Genomic DNA, 17,530 nt, shown 5'->3' on the forward strand with positions numbered 1-17,530 from the left:
GGCCTAAATCCATCGTTGTTTTGCTCGCCATTCCAGTTTGAACCCAGCCATATGCAAATCAGTCTTGACCCTGTGCCTCATGGGAACAGTCCAGCCCGAATTGCCAAGCCAGGTCCTCCCTGGAAAGGAACCAAGCATCCTAGGACCGGTTTCGGGGTTTCACCCCTCTTCAGCCAGGATAGCTTGATTCCAGCGGCATGGAGAGCACGGGACTCACGTCTGAGCATACCCGTCCCACTTGGGGTGACAAATGCAAAAACAACAGTTGATGGACAGAATGCAGAACAATGTCATACATTCACCCCAGTACAGAGATCTGGGCCTAAATCCATTGTTTTTTTGCTCACCATGCCATTCCAGTTTGAACCCAGCCATATGCAAATCAGTCTTGACCCTGTGCCTCATGGGAACAGTCCAGCCCGAACTGCCAAGCCAGGTCCTCCCTGGAGAGGAACCAAGCATCCTAGGACCAGTTTCGGGGTTTCACCCCTCTTCAGCCAGGATAGCTTGATTCCAGCGGCATGGAGAGCACGGGACTCACGTCTGAGCATACCTGTCCCACTCGGGGTGACAAATGCAAAAACAACAGTTGATGGACAGAATGCAGAACAATGTCATACATTCACCCCAGTACAGAGATCTGGGCCTAAATCCATCGTTTTTTTGCTCACCATGCCATTCCAGTTTGAACCCAGCCATATGCAAATCAGTCTTGACCCTGTGCCTCATGGGAACAGTCCAGCCCGAACTGCCAAGCCAGGTCCTCCCTGGAAAGGAACCAAGCATCCTAGGACCGGTTTCGGGGTTTCACCCCTCTTCAGCCAGGATAGCTTGATTCCAGCGGCATGGAGAGCACGGGACTCACGTCTGAGCATACCCGTCCCACTCGGGGTGGCAAATGCAAAAACAACAGTTGATGGACAGAATGCAGAACAATGTCATACATTCACCCCAGTACAGAGATCTGGGCCTAAATCCATCGTTTTTTTGCTCACCATGCCATTCCAGTTTGAACCCAGCCATATGCAAATCAGTCTTGACCCTGTGCCTCATGGGAACAGTACAGCCCGAACTGCCAAGCCAGGTCCTCCCTGAAAAGGAACCAAGCATCCTAGGACCGGTTTCGGGGTTTCACCCCTCTTCAGCCAGGATAGCTTGATTCCAGCGGCATGGAGAGCACGGGACTCACGTCTGAGCATACCCGTCCCACTCGGGGTGACAAATGCAAAAACAACAGTTGATGGACAGAATGCAGAACAATGTCATACATTCACCCCAGTACAGAGATCTGGGCCTAAATCCATCGTTTTTTTGCTCACCATGCCATTCCAGTTTGAACCCAGCCATATGCAAATCAGTCTTGACCCTGTGCCTCATGGGAACAGTCCAGCCCGAACTGCCAAGCCAGGTCCTCCCTGGAAAGGCACCAAGCATCCTAGGACCGGTTTCGGGGTTTCACCCCTCTTCAGCCAGGATAGCTTGATTCCAGCGGCATGGAGAGCACGGGACTCACGTCTGAGCATACCCGTCCCACTCGGGGTGACAAATGCAAAAACAACAGTTGATGGACAGAATGCAGAACAATGTCATACATTCACCCCAGTACAGAGATCTGGGCCTAAATCCATCGTTTTTTTGCTCACCATGCCATTCCAGTTTGAACCCAGCCATATGCAAATCAGTCTTGACCCTGTTCCTCATGGAAACAGTCCAGCCCGAACTGCCAAGCCAGGTCCTCCCTGGAAAGGAACCAAGCATCCTAGGACCGGTTTCGGGGTTTCACCCCTCTTCAGCCAGGATAGCTTGATTCCAGCGGCATAGAAAGCACGGGACTCACGTCTGAGCATACCCGTCCCACTCGGGGTGACAAATGCAAAAACAACAGTTGATGGACAGAATGCAGAACAATGTCATACATTCACCCCAGTACAGAGATCTGGGCCTAAATCCATCGTTTTTTTGCTCACCATGCCATTCCAGTTTGAACCCAGCCATATGCAAATCAGTCTTGACCCTGTGCCTCTTGGGAACAGTCCAGCCCGAACTGCCAAGCCAGGTCCTCCCTGGAAAGGAACCAAGCAGCCTAGGACCAGTTTCGGGGTTTCACTCCTCTTCAGCCAGGATAGCTTGATTCCAGCGGCATGGAGAGCACGGGACTCACAACTGAGCATACCCGTCCCACTCGGGGTGACAAATGCAAAAACAACAGTTGATGGATAGAATGCAGAACAATGTCATACATTCACCCCAGTACAGAGATCTGGGCCTAAATCCATTGTTTTTTTGCTCACCATGCCATTCCAGTTTGAACCCAGCCATATGCAAATCAGTCTTGACCCTGTGCCTCATGGGAACAGTCCAGCCCGAACTGCCAAGCCAGGTCCTCCCTGGAAAGGAACCAAACATCCTAGGACCGGTTTCGGGGTTTCACCCCTCTTCAGCCAGGATAGCTTGATTCCAGTGGCATGGAGAGCACGGGACTCACGTCTGAGCATACCCGTCCCACTCGGGGTGACAAATGCAAAAACAACAGTTGATGGACAGAATGCAGAACAATGTCATACATTCACCCCAGTACAGAGATCTGGGCCTAAATCCATCGTTTTTTTGCTCACCATGCCATTCCAGTTTGAACCCAGCCATATGCAAATCAGTCTTGACCCTGTGCCTCATGGGAACAGTCCAGCCCGAACTGCCAAGGCAGGTCCTCCCTGGAAAGGAACCAAGCATACTAGGACCGGTTTCGGGGGTTCACCCCTCTTCAGCCAGGATAGCTTGATTCCAGCGGCATGGAGAGCACGGGACTCACGCCTGAGCATAACCGTCCCACTCGGGGTGACAAATGCAAAAACAACAGTTGATGGACAGAATGCAGAACAATGTCATACATTCACCCCAGTACAGAGATCTGGGCCTAAATCCATCGTTGTTTTGCTCGCCATTCCAGTTTGAACCCAGCCATATGCAAATCAGTCTTGACCCTGTGCCTCATGGGAACAGTCCAGCCCGAATTGCCAAGCCAGGTCCTCCCTGGAAAGGAACCAAGCATCCTAGGACCGGTTTCGGGGTTTCACCCCTCTTCAGCCAGGATAGCTTGATTCCAGCGGCATGGAGAGCACGGGACTCACGTCTGAGCATACCCGTCCCACTTGGGGTGACAAATGCAAAAACAACAGTTGATGGACAGAATGCAGAACAATGTCATACATTCACCCCAGTACAGAGATCTGGGCCTAAATCCATTGTTTTTTTGCTCACCATGCCATTCCAGTTTGAACCCAGCCATATGCAAATCAGTCTTGACCCTGTGCCTCATGGGAACAGTCCAGCCCGAACTGCCAAGCCAGGTCCTCCCTGGAGAGGAACCAAGCATCCTAGGACCAGTTTCGGGGTTTCACCCCTCTTCAGCCAGGATAGCTTGATTCCAGCGGCATGGAGAGCACGGGACTCACGTCTGAGCATACCTGTCCCACTCGGGGTGACAAATGCAAAAACAACAGTTGATGGACAGAATGCAGAACAATGTCATACATTCACCCCAGTACAGAGATCTGGGCCTAAATCCATCGTTTTTTTGCTCACCATGCCATTCCAGTTTGAACCCAGCCATATGCAAATCAGTCTTGACCCTGTGCCTCATGGGAACAGTCCAGCCCGAACTGCCAAGCCAGGTCCTCCCTGGAAAGGAACCAAGCATCCTAGGACCGGTTTCGGGGTTTCACCCCTCTTCAGCCAGGATAGCTTGATTCCAGCGGCATGGAGAGCACGGGACTCACGTCTGAGCATACCCGTCCCACTCGGGGTGGCAAATGCAAAAACAACAGTTGATGGACAGAATGCAGAACAATGTCATACATTCACCCCAGTACAGAGATCTGGGCCTAAATCCATCGTTTTTTTGCTCACCATGCCATTCCAGTTTGAACCCAGCCATATGCAAATCAGTCTTGACCCTGTGCCTCATGGGAACAGTCCAGCCCGAACTGCCAAGCCAGGTCCTCCCTGAAAAGGAACCAAGCATCCTAGGACCGGTTTCGGGGTTTCACCCCTCTTCAGCCAGGATAGCTTGATTCCAGCGGCATGGAGAGCACGGGACTCACGTCTGAGCATACCCGTCCCACTCGGGGTGACAAATGCAAAAACAACAGTTGATGGACAGAATGCAGAACAATGTCATACATTCACCCCAGTACAGAGATCTGGGCCTAAATCCATCGTTTTTTTGCTCACCATGCCATTCCAGTTTGAACCCAGCCATATGCAAATCAGTCTTGACCCTGTGCCTCATGGGAACAGTCCAGCCCGAACTGCCAAGCCAGGTCCTCCCTGGAAAGGCACCAAGCATCCTAGGACCGGTTTCGGGGTTTCACCCCTCTTCAGCCAGGATAGCTTGATTCCAGCGGCATGGAGAGCACGGGACTCACGTCTGAGCATACCCGTCCCACTCGGGGTGACAAATGCAAAAACAACAGTTGATGGACAGAATGCAGAACAATGTCATACATTCACCCCAGTACAGAGATCTGGGCCTAAATCCATCGTTTTTTTGCTCACCATGCCATTCCAGTTTGAACCCAGCCATATGCAAATCAGTCTTGACCCTGTTCCTCATGGAAACAGTCCAGCCCAAACTGCCAAGCCAGGTCCTCCCTGGAAAGGAACCAAGCATCCTAGGACCGGTTTCGGGGTTTCACCCCTCTTCAGCCAGGATAGCTTGATTCCAGCGGCATAGAAAGCACGGGACTCACGTCTGAGCATACCCGTCCCACTCGGGGTGACAAATGCAAAAACAACAGTTGATGGACAGAATGCAGAACAATGTCATACATTCACCCCAGTACAGAGATCTGGGCCTAAATCCATCGTTTTTTTGCTCACCATGCCATTCCAGTTTGAACCCAGCCATATGCAAATCAGTCTTGACCCTGTGCCTCTTGGGAACAGTCCAGCCCGAACTGCCAAGCCAGGTCCTCCCTGGAAAGGAACCAAGCAGCCTAGGACCAGTTTCGGGGTTTCACTCCTCTTCAGCCAGGATAGCTTGATTCCAGCGGCATGGAGAGCACGGGACTCACAACTGAGCATACCCGTCCCACTCGGGGTGACAAATGCAAAAACAACAGTTAATGGACAAAATGCAGAAGAATGTCATACATTCACCCCAGTACAGAGATCTGGGCCTAAATCCATCGTTTTTTTGCTCACCATGCCATTCCAGTTTGAACCCAGCCATATGCAAATCAGTCTTGACCCTGTGCCTCATGGGAACAGTCCAGCCCGAATTGCCAAGCCAGGTCCTCCCTGGAAAGGAACCAAGCATCCTAGGACCGGATTCGGGGTTTCACCCCTCTTCAGCCAGGATAGCTTGATTCCAGCGGCATGGAGAGCACGGGACTCACGTCTGAGCATACCCGTCCCACTCGGGGTGACAAATGCAAAAACAACAGTTGATGGACAGAATGCAGAACAATGTCATACATTCACCCCAGTACAGAGATATGGGCCTAAATCCATCGTTTTTTTGCTCACCATGCCATTCCAGTTTGAACCCAGCCATATGCAAATCAGTCGTGACCCTGTGCCTCATGGGAACAGTCCAGCCCGAACTGCCAAGCCAGGTCCTCCCTGGAAAGGAACCAAGCATCCTAGGACCGGTTTCGGGGTTTCACCCCTCTTCAGCCAGGATAGCTTGATTCCAGCGGCATGGAGAGCACGGGACTCACGTCTGAGCATACCCGTCCCACTCGGGGTGACAAATGCAAAAACAACAGTTGATGGACAGAATGCAGAACAATGTCATACATTCACCCCAGTACAGAGATCTGGGCCTAAATCCATCGTTTTTTTGCTCACCATGCCATTCCAGTTTGAACCCAGCCATATGCAAATCAGTCTTGACCCTGTTCCTCATGGGAACAGTCCAGCCCGAACTGCCAAGCCAGGTCCTCCCTGGAAAGGAACCAAGCATCCTAGGACCGGTTTCGGGGTTTCACCCCTCTTCAGCCAGGATAGCTTGATTCCAGCGGCATAGAAAGCACGGGACTCACGTCTGAGCATACCCGTCCCACTCGGGGTGACAAATGCAAAAACAACAGTTGATGGACAGAATGCAGAACAATGTCATACATTCACCCCAGTACAGAGATCTGGGCCTAAATCCATCGTTTTTTTGCTCACCATGCCATTCCAGTTTGAACCCAGCCATATGCAAATCAGTCTTGACCCTGTGCCTCTTGGGAACAGTCCAGCCCGAACTGCCAAGCCAGGTCCTCCCTGGAAAGGAACCAAGCAGCCTAGGACCAGTTTCGGGGTTTCACTCCTCTTCAGCCAGGATAGCTTGATTCCAGCGGCATGGAGAGCACGGGACTCACAACTGAGCATACCCGTCCCACTCGGGGTGACAAATGCAAAAACAACAGTTAATGGACAAAATGCAGAAGAATGTCATACATTCACCCCAGTACAGAGATCTGGGCCTAAATCCATCGTTTTTTTGCTCACCATGCCATTCCAGTTTGAACCCAGCCATATGCAAATCAGTCTTGACCCTGTGCCTCATGGGAACAGTCCAGCCCGAATTGCCAAGCCAGGTCCTCCCTGGAAAGGAACCAAGCATCCTAGGACCGGATTCGGGGTTTCACCCCTCTTCAGCCAGGATAGCTTGATTCCAGCGGCACTGAGAGCACGGGACTCACGTCTGAGCATACCCGTCCCACTCGGGGTGACAAATGCAAAAACAACAGTTGATGGACAGAATGCAGAACAATGTCATACATTCACCCCAGTACAGAGATATGGGCCTAAATCCATCGTTTTTTTGCTCACCATGCCATTCCAGTTTGAACCCAGCCATATGCAAATCAGTCGTGACCCTGTGCCTCATGGGAACAGTCCAGCCCGAACTGCCAAGCCAGGTCCTCCCTGGAAAGGAACCAAGCATCCTAGGACCGGTTTCGGGGTTTCACCCCTCTTCAGCCAGGATAGCTTGATTCCAGCGGCATGGAGAGCACGGGTCTCACGTCTGAGCATACCCGTCCCACTCGGGGTGACAAATGCAAAAACAACAGTTGATGGACAGAATGCAGAACAATGTCATACATTCACCCCAGTCCAGAGATATGGGCCTAAATCCATCGTTTTTTTGCTCACCATGCCATTCCAGTTTGAACCCAGCCATATGCAAATCAGTCTTGACCCTGTGCCTCATGGGAACAGTCCCGCCCGAACTGCCAAGCCAGGTCCTCCCTGGAAAGGAACCAAGCATCCTAGGACCAGTTTCGGGGTTTCACCCCTCTTCAGCCAGGATAGCTTGATTCCAGCGGCATGGAGAGCACGGGACTCACGTCTGAGCATACCCGTCCCACTCGGGGTGACAAATGCAAAAACAACAGTTGATGGACAGAATGCAGAACAATGTCATACATTCACCCCAGTACAGAGATCTGGGCCTAAATCCATCGTTTTTTTGCTCACCATGCCATTCCAGTTTGAACCCAGCCATATGCAAATCAGTCTTGACCCTGTGCCTCATGGGAACAGTCCAGCCCGAACTGCCAAGCCAGGTCCTCCCTGGAAAGGAACCAAGCATCCTGGGGGAGAATGTCTGCATTGTCAGCATTCCGTCCATCATTTGTTTGTTGTAACGCTTTTCGCCCTAAATGGGATGGGTATGCCCAGACGTGGGTCCCGTGCTCACTACGCCACTGGAGTCCAGCTATCCTGGCTGATGACGGCTGATAGCCAGAAACCGGTCCTAGGATGCTTAATTCCGGTCCAGGGAAGACATGGCTTGGCAGTTCGGGCTGGACTGTTCCCATAAGGCACAGGGTCAAGACTGATTTGCATATGGCCATGTCTGAACTGGGGTGGCGTAGTGGGCAAAAGAACGATGGATTTAACCCAGATCTCTTGACTGGGGGAGAATGTCTGCATTGTCAGCATTCCGTCCATCATTTGTTTGTTGTAACGCTTTTCGTCCTAAGTGGGATGGGTATGCCCAGACGTGGGTCCCGTGCTCACTACGCCACTGGAGTCAAGCTATCCTGGCTGATCACGGCTGATAGCCAGAAACCGGTCCTAGGATGCTTAATTCCGGTCCAGGGAAGACATGGCTTGGCAGTTCGTGCTGCACTGTTCCCATGAGGCACAGGGTCAAGACTGATTTGCATATGGCCGTGTCTGAACTGGGGTGGCGTAGTGGGCAAAAGAACGATGGATTTAACCCAGATCTCTTGATTGGGGGAGAATGTCTGCATTGTCAGCATTCCGTCCATCATTTGTTTGTTGTAACGCTTTTCGCCCTAAGTGGGATGGGTATGCCCAGACGTGGGTCCCGTGCTCACTACGCCACTGGAGTCAAGCTATCCTGGCTGATGACGGCTGATAGCCAGAAACCGGTCCTAGGATGCTTGATTCCGGTCCAGGGAAGACATGGCTTGGCAGTTCGGACTGGACTGTTCCCATAAGGCACAGGGTCAAGACTGATTTGCATGTGGCCATGTCTGAACTGGGGTGGCATAGTGTGCAAAAGAACGATGGATTTAACCCAGATCTCTTGACTGGGGGAGAATGTCTGCATTGTCAGCATTCCGACCATCATTTGTTTGTTGTAACGCTCCAATGTATTAAGTCACAATTGCCAATCAAGATGGCGGCACGTCTGCGTGACCTCAAAACACTAGGTCACAACGGATAAACGTGCGACGAGCAGGACGATGGAAGAGAGAGACAAAGGACTGACGCGGTCCACTCCAATTAAACGCTCCAGAATCTGCCTACTCTTCAAATGACGCTTCCACAGCTCGCGCCTTCCACAACTCGTGCTCCATGCAGCTCGCACACTCTTCGGCCGCGCTCTTCAATGGAACGGTTACTGTTTAAGTAAATATATATATGTATCTTTACTTACGTGAATTCACTGAAACCGCTTGTTTCCTATAGACGGGGTAATCTTCACGCACTGCTGGAGGACTTCGGGTCTTCAGATGAGGGCAAATCAAGTATTCATAAGATCGCCACAAAAATTGCTCTGACTTCACAAAAACTTAAGTTTAAGATGATGTAGATAATCGTTTCCTTCTTCTTCAGCTGCATCCCATCCTCATCGCCATTTTTGAGTAAGGCATTACTCGGATACGTTTAAGAAGGTAGTTTAGTTTATTCAAGTTAATAAGAGCAACCCCCAGCAGCTATCTCTCCAACAACATCCGCCCACCGTCTCTTGGACTCCAACAAATTGGATTCCAGTAGTGGAAGCTTGCTATTGCCAAGCAGCAGCTACTAGGATATGTAAACACCAATTCAATAGAATACAACATAATACATAAAGCATTTTTCGATACCTTTGTTTAGATGTGTTGGCACATTAAAGCCATATTAAAGCCATACTTATTGGCTTTACGAATGCTAGTTATTGCTGCTATTGTTATTTCAGATCTGTTTAGTGCACAATCAGCCATTAGTAAGGATAAACAACCAGGACTGGACTGGGGAACCAAAAGCAGACCTGGCAATAATGCTTTAAGCAGCTCCCGTTTCCACGCGCAATCACTCTCTTTCCATCCATTCTCTCTCTTCTCCCGCTCTGATCTCTATCTCTACACCTTCCCCCTCTCTCTCTTTCAATCTATCTTGAAGTCTCTCCCATGCTTGCTGCAGTTAATCTGGGGAAGCTGAGGAGAGTGAAAGAGGTCCCAGGATTGGCCCTGGGCTTTGAAAATCGTGGAAATGGCTACTGGAATAAAAACTGCTTAATTTGAGCCGGTGGTTTCTGGTGCTCGGCACCAGCACTTAATTGTCAACACCAACGTTTATGATAGACTGCCACAAGCTAATTTAGAGATGACCACAACAACGGTAAATTAATAATTAAATATACATTAAAAATGACTATTACCTGCCACCCAAGCCAATCTTAAAGCTCCGGGTCCTTGAATAGTTGAAATTGTCACACTCCCAGAAGTGTGATGGTTAAAAGTTGTGTTGTTACTATCATTGCAAGCTGCATTGGCCCCCTGACGAGAGCCCTGGCACATATTTATTTACAAATTAAGCACTGAATAAAAGGCCTGTCCGGTCCTGCTATCAACACATTTCGGTATTCAGAGCGTGACCATCCAGGCAGGCCAGAGGTTGCCAACACAGTCCAGAGTCTGATTTGGTTTGCCGGGATGAGCGGTCACTGAAGTAACTTATGACGTATGTCTCTTAAGTGAATGCACTCAGCATTAAAGACATTAGAGTTTGATTTAGGAACCAGATACTTTCAGTCGTGCACATATGTAGTTTATTTAAGTTTAGTTTTGTGTCATGTGTGGCTGCTTTAAAATTGTGCATAAATCCTCCAACAATGTGTCATTTTGCCCCTTTTTTTTTGTGGCAATGAAAATTTAAGCCAAGTTTTGCCACTGCCGTTGACGTCCGTAATTTGTGTAGGCATGACAACATATCCTCTTCAATGGTAGTATTGTATTACTTTTCCAGTGAAACACGCATTGCACAACCCTGAATGAGTCTGAAATGGCCTACTGTGAGTATTTCCCGTATCCATCTATGCCCTCTTTGTTGGTATTATGGTTACTGTTACCTGTCCTATTGTTGGTAAAGTATGAAACAAGTGCCACCTAATGCGGCAGATTAAATCATTGTCGTTGCTTTTTTTTCTTTTTACAGTTAAGTAATTTCACAGCTGCTTTTGTTTGCTTGAACAAATGCAAGAGTTGTATGTTTCATATATAAAGCTTACATTGTGCAATAATCGGATTTCTTCATTGTTACAGTTGCCTTGAGTGTACCGTTTGCTACATCTTTATTTTAAGTTATGGCGACTGGAGGAGGTTGTGTACAATGAAATAACGAGCGGTGACTAACCTTTTTTTGCTTATTTGAATTTAGTTCATGTGGTGTGAAGGAGCTGTTTATAAACGTTAACTTTCATTTTCTGCCAAGGCTGGGATCGAACTCCCTGTCGACGTCAGACGCTCCCCCACCCTGCACACCTTCAGGAAGCGCCTAAAGACCAGGCTTTTCGGCTAATTCCGAGCTGCACCCCCTCCCCCCCAGCACCTGAGATCCTCAAGGGTGAGTAGTGCGCTTAAAATACCCGATTGATCGATTGATTCGTGACAAGACAAGTTATATTTTACATCCATCACAAAAACACAGCACACCATTACATCAAACTTTAATATTCCATCTTAAAAATGTCCATTGAATGTAAACACAAACATGTTATTATTTTTTGTTGATGTCACATATCTAAAGGGTATACCGCGGCATGTCTAAAAGATAAGCAAGTGATTATATAAAAAATGTACACAAAATATTCAAGAGTAAAACGTAACCAATCTAACTACCGCCGAAAATGAAAATGCTGAGTCCATTATTTTGGAAACATGAAAGTAGGCAGGTATGGCTTGATGGTCAGAGTCTCAAGGACACGGCGGCCGTGGCACAGCCCTGGACCCGCTCTCAGGTCTGCCATCTGTTTCACCCCGTCACGAAACCTCCAAGGCCAAAACAACTGCATCTAGGTTTTGCTATACAATGTTATAAGAGGAGCTTATATCTTACCAGTACGACCATCCCATATGCCCCTATCCTGCCACTACTCGGTACACCACAAGGCATATTAGATACATCAGAGACAGCTCTGGTGACCTGGCACGCCACGGGATTGGCCACGCTGGGTGATCTTTATAGCGATGGTGTGCTACTGCTGTTTGTGACACTAGCTGAAGATGCTGAGTTGCCGGCAGGCCAATTCCTCTTACACACCTCCCTACTGAAAGCACTATCAGCCGCCTGGGGAGACTTGACTGTGGAACCGCCGACACACATGCTACTTCAATACCTGCATGTAATGGGGGCAGGCTCCTACATGGTGCATTGGTTCCGCGTTAGTTAGGAAACAGATAGAGGCCGGCCATGGACTGATAAGGAATGGGATGCTGTGCTAGCAAGCTCCAGACACATACCAAGAAACTCCAGATTCAAACTTATACAGACGTTTATCTTGCAGAGGGCGTATCTCTCACCTGACAAGATAAATAGATATTTCGGCACTGCCACCTCTACATGCCCGCGTTGCCAACAGCTAGAGGCGGATTTGCTACACATGCTTTGGGCTTGCGATTCCCTGCAGCAATATTGGCGAGAGGTAGTTACAACACTAGCCTCATGTACAGGCACGCCCTTACCGCTGTCATGGGAGATTTGCCTTTTAGGACTTTATGCCAGATCAAAGAACAATAAAATCAGCTCAAGATTCCGGGATCTGGGTTTAATCACGGCGAAAAGACTAATAACTAAAAGATGGAAACATGCGGATCCACCAGAGGTGGTTGGTTGGAAACGTTCACTTGTAACATGGGCACAAGCGGAGAGCACTATGGCACAGGGCTGGGACACTATACTAGCTGCCCTTCAAGGTGGTGTCGCAGTGAACGATGAGGGTGCGCAGTTCGCTGATCTGCAAAAGACATGATAGTACCCAGTTGCATGATTACAGGACGCTGTTGCGCCCTGACATACAGACAATCACGCATCCATAAGATCCCCGGTATATCACTAGTGATCATCAGGGCCCCACATACTTTCGGGTGGGGAGGTGCTAGCCGCTGTCTTTATGGCTGTACGTAGGTACATGCCTTTATTTAGCCCCTGACTAGGCAAGCCATAAGATAATGGTGGGCAGACAATAAATCATTGTGCTCAGATATGTAGCAGCAACCCGACTTACATAGTTTAGGTGATAGTTTGTAGTGTTGTAAGTTTTAGTTTTGATTATGTGTTTATTGGAGAAACAGGTCTTATTGGTACCCACGAGTGACTTCCTATCACGCATTGCCAATTTATATTATTTCATCTATAATGTTGTTCAAGTCCGAACGACAGGTTATTTTTATGTGTTAGGATAGCATGTATATCAGATATTGCGGTACTGGCCCGGATGAGATATGTCCTGATTATGCTGTGTATGGCCTTGTTTCAGATTCATAGACCATGAAGTGGTAATACATGCGAGCAATAGCATACTGAGATTTCTTAATATGTATCCAACATACTGTATGTATCTGTCAGCAGGAAAGTAGCATTAGTATTATTTTCTTATTGTTGTCACATGTACTATTGTAAGTCACATGGGTTTTATAATTTTGCGGTAGACAACTGAAAATGCTGTATACAAATATGATGCCAGTTATGATAAAATTAGAAAATACCAATAAAGATATTGAAACAAAAAAATGAAAGTAGGCAGGTATTCCTGGTTCTAGTTTTGTTCCCCATTGCTGGGAAAATAACTCTTAATCTCCATTATGTGGGGCATGGATACCGGCTGGGCAATAGATGATTCTGCCCTCCGGTATCACCAGACCAAAATATGTGGAACTCGTAATGAGGGCTCATCAGTATTGAGGAGGGGATGTTCATAATGAACAGTGTGTTTGTGGAATTGCTTAACAGTAATTACGATCTTATTTTCAAGTCTGGCATTAACCATGATCTCTGGATAAAGCTGAAAGGCTAGCAGAGAGCATCAGAACTATTGGCTTTATTACTGTAGGGTAATCTAATACTATCGAGAAGTGGAACTTGTCGACGATTGGGACTGGACTTGGTCCCAGTAGGATTTGAGAAGTCAGCAGTGAAAAAACATAAGATGGTGGGAACCAGTCTCACCTCCACAGTTCCAACATATTCCATCCTCACGAAGCTTCAGTTTATGAAGCATATCAGGTGTCCAGTGTAGAAGGTTCATAGCAAAGAATTTCGTCTGGAAATTAGATGGGGCAATTTTGTCCCTCAAGGCCATTTTGTTAATGTTCTGCCATCCTTCATCCAAGATGTGTCAAAATGATTGGCCCATGTAATGGCAAGGGAAGACTCTTGGGACGGGGGAGGACTAGAGAGTATTCTATATATTTTAGAAGGGATGTGACCAGACCTAAGCCAACGTATTAGGCAACCTGGTAAGGAAGGAAGGTTTGGTTTGCTAAATTTGGAGAGTTTGACTTTTAACTTTAAAAAACTGTAGAAGTCTAGTGCTGAAAGATTGTACGTATAAGCTAAACTAGAGAAAGGTAAAGGACAATTATTATCATCCAAAAGATCTTTGAATTGTAAAATGCCCTTGGATGCCCATGTTTCCAGACAAAAGTTAGGTGTATCAATCCTAGTTTTGGGATTATACCACAGTGCTGCAAGCGTGGAACTTTGCAATGGTATCTGCATATACTTATCTAATCTTTGAAGAGCCCCAATAGTGTTAGAAAATATCACCTGTGATTGAGGAGGGTTGCATTTAGGCATTGTGATGATGATGGCTGGGAGAGTAAATGGAGCACACAGAGTTGCTTCTATTTCTAACCATCGTGGAGGGTCTAATGAATGAGGATCGAACCAGAGAGCACCTCGAGCAGCTAAAAATGATGACTGGTATAAACTCCAATTGGGAAGGTTGCAGCCCCCTAAAGAGATATCCTTTCGAAGGACTTTGTAAGAAATCCAGGCCCTCTTATCTCTCCAAAGAAATTTTGAGGTAAATCGATCAATGTTGTGGAAGAAAGAAGGTGAACAATTAAAGGGCAGCATGCTTGAAACAAAGTTAACTATCTGTGTAACCGTCATCTTGAGGGTTTGAATTCTCCCCCACCACAAGATGAATTTAGGAGACCATGAAGTTAGTAAATCCTTGATTTTGGAGAAAGTCTTTGTTTCAGTCAATGCAAGGGTGTCAACTAAGTCTCTACCAAACCAGATTCCTACAGTAATATTAGGACCCACAGCACCCAACTCTTTGATTACCTTAAGCTGTAATGATATGGCTCTTCTAGACCTACTCCTCTCAGTTGCTATGATGGTTATTTAATCGGAATGGAAATCTTTCATCCACATTTCATTTCATTCTTGGTGGGCGTGGGTCTTATTTTTAAGAAGTGCCCATATTTCACACTCAAAAAGAAGGTCCTTTCCTCAGATATCCTCTACTATCTGGCGGTCCTTAGACGAATTTGCTTCATTACACGGATAATGTAAACATTATAGTCTATACACTTGCCGTTATCTTACTCTATTTATGGGAATTAGCTGTGCACCCCCCCTCTCTTTCCTCTTTAGCCCTTTCATTACATTCATTGTTTGCGTGACAAGGTCGGGGTCTATTCCTTGCCATCTTTAGACATGTTCTCAGAGTCTCTCTTGTCTTACTTCAATTAGCTCTATTATAAGGAATTATTAAAGGCACACAACCCTTAATCTTATTTTTTCCCAGATTTCTTAATTTTTTTCTGTGCCACTTATGTCTGTCTTCCATGTTTTCCACATTATGTTGTCCTTTGGTAAGATGATGTACTATTACACATATTTTGTTCTATGTACTATAATACAATGAATTATTTTGTACTTTGACTACATCTTGTTTGACACAAGGCCTATGCATCTTTGTACTTTACTTTGGTTATTTAAATGCCAATAAAATTATTGAACACTAGAACTATTGGCTTTATCAGTGCTTGTTGCGGTTGTATTGGTACCCTTCTCCATCCTGCAGATTATCTACTCCCATATTATTTGTAATTAAACAGGCATGCTAACAGCGTTTTCATTTAAGGTTGATACATGACGACAAGAAAGTTGGTCTCTCTACAACATGAAAAGCAAGCATATCTCTTTGACATACAAACAACAGTGAGGCCACCATGGGCCGGGTTGTTTGATTAGGCACAACTGACTTGTGCTTGGTTGATTAGAAGCTTAAAGTTCAGATTTGTTTAGAATGTTTACATAAAATGTAGTTGTTCTTACTTTCTGGTATTTTCAAACTATACCGCAATAAATTAACTTTCCTTATCCATTAAACAGCATTAAAGAAAAGAAGCAATGATAATTAGCAATGCACAGAAAGCAGAATTCATTATGTTGATCCACATCTTCTATTAAAGTTTAATTAGATCTGGTGGCATTTCCCCGCCTTAATAAACACTCTTATCTCTTTTTCAGTAAAGCACACAAAGTGGCTCTGCAGGGCCATGGCAACTAGCCTCCAGTCGTACACAAAGAGCTCTCTTCCTTCTCTCCTGGATAGGTACCAGCCTTCAACTTTCCAAAGTCAGGTAGGCAAACATTGTACGTTGTTTGGAATCCGACCAGCATATGTCAAGCAGTTGTGCTTGGTGTGTTGACTGCCTTTTTGAAGATAAACTCGAATCATTGGAAAAAAGATGCTTCTAAGTGTGACATTTGGGAGCACTGATGGAGTAGAGCTAGCTGTCAGTGACCATGGAGTTGCACTTATATAGCTTTGTCTTCGAATCCACTGAACTCTGTTATAAACCTCTTACGTCAGGATAAATATAAGAACTGACCTGAAACTTCCAGCATACTGTTCGACACGTTTCAGCAGTGACGTCGGTGCATTTAAACAACAGAGTTGTGGCTCAACATTTTCTCCCTCTGTATCAGGATCCTAAGACAGCAGTTGGTCACTTTTTCTTTCAGCTATGAGTAAAAGTACAGCACAAAGATGGAAAGCGGTAATAGTGCTGAGAGGCACATACTTTTTTCCCTCGGTGTGGCCCTGAAATCCAGTAGGGAACTCCAATCATTTGGGATGGCTCAGAAGGTGGTCCCTGACAATGTTGCCAACACGATTCTCAAAGGAGAAAGTGTCCGCAGGGCATGCCATTCCCTTTGCAAATCAGTTACTGCATCCTTCGAGGTGTCAAACAAAAAGAGGGTGGAAGCTCACTGCCCTCATCCTGTCATTGAGGTAAATCCAATGCACCATGGGAAATTCTTTGGTTTACTGCCTGAGAACTCTTACTTCAGTGACAGTCTTTAGTTTTTCCCCTTTGTTGGTGTAGCTAGTGCTGTGTATCTATAGACACATGTTTCAGGATAGTTGTCCTTCTTCAGTAGGGAGTAACACATTCTTTTGGGGGTGCTGGAAATGCTGCCCAAAGTCTTTTCGGGTCTCTGAACCACTCATTAGGTGCCGGTACATCAGCCAGAGCTCATCAGTTTACTAGCTCATGGGAGCCTTTTCAAATAAAAAGAGAGTGGGAGCACACTGCCTCACATCCTAGCACTCAGGTCACCCCGATGCATCATGGTAAATACCCCTTTGAGGTGTCACTAACTGATCAATGGTTTGCAGCTGCAATTCACATGCCAACTGAATTATAATTAGGAAGGAGCGCCTCTTTTTACACCCCTTTCTAATTGCGATTGTGTGAGTTGGAAATGCATTTTTGAGTCACAAAATTGGTTTAGTATACTTTTAAAAAACATTTTGTGTTCGCAAACTCTGTAATTTTGCGAATCACAGGGTTTGTGAAGGCTAAATGCTTTCGAACATCTGGATCACAATAGTATACAAAAATCCCAAATCTTTGCAAAGATCAAAAGGCAAGAATTGAACATGAGTAAACTTTGACTAACATTGCTGAAGCCATCTATCTGCTTAAAATCAAGTTCTTTCAAAATCGACTTGCCAGAAAAGTCACAGCCTACAGAATGTTGTTTAAGGTGGTGC

At 46.7% G+C, this 17,530-nt stretch overlaps 1 protein-coding gene across 1 annotated transcript in view; it reads left to right on the top strand.

Moving 5' to 3' along the window:
- LOC146817966 (uncharacterized) overlaps positions 1–17,530 on the top strand; it is a 737,869-nt gene that overhangs the window by 53,435 nt on the left and 666,904 nt on the right. The window contains exons 2-3 of the mRNA XM_085611444.1: positions 10,945–11,076; positions 15,997–16,109. Coding sequence (XP_085467570.1) covers positions 16,026–16,109 — 84 coding nt within the window. The 5' untranslated portion in view covers positions 10,945–11,076; positions 15,997–16,025. The remainder of the gene's footprint in view (positions 1–10,944; positions 11,077–15,996; positions 16,110–17,530) is intronic.

The sequence above is a fragment of the Triturus cristatus genome, chromosome 6 (genome assembly GCF_964204655.1).
Source record: "Triturus cristatus chromosome 6, aTriCri1.1, whole genome shotgun sequence".
Lineage (NCBI taxonomy): Eukaryota > Metazoa > Chordata > Amphibia > Caudata > Salamandridae > Triturus > Triturus cristatus.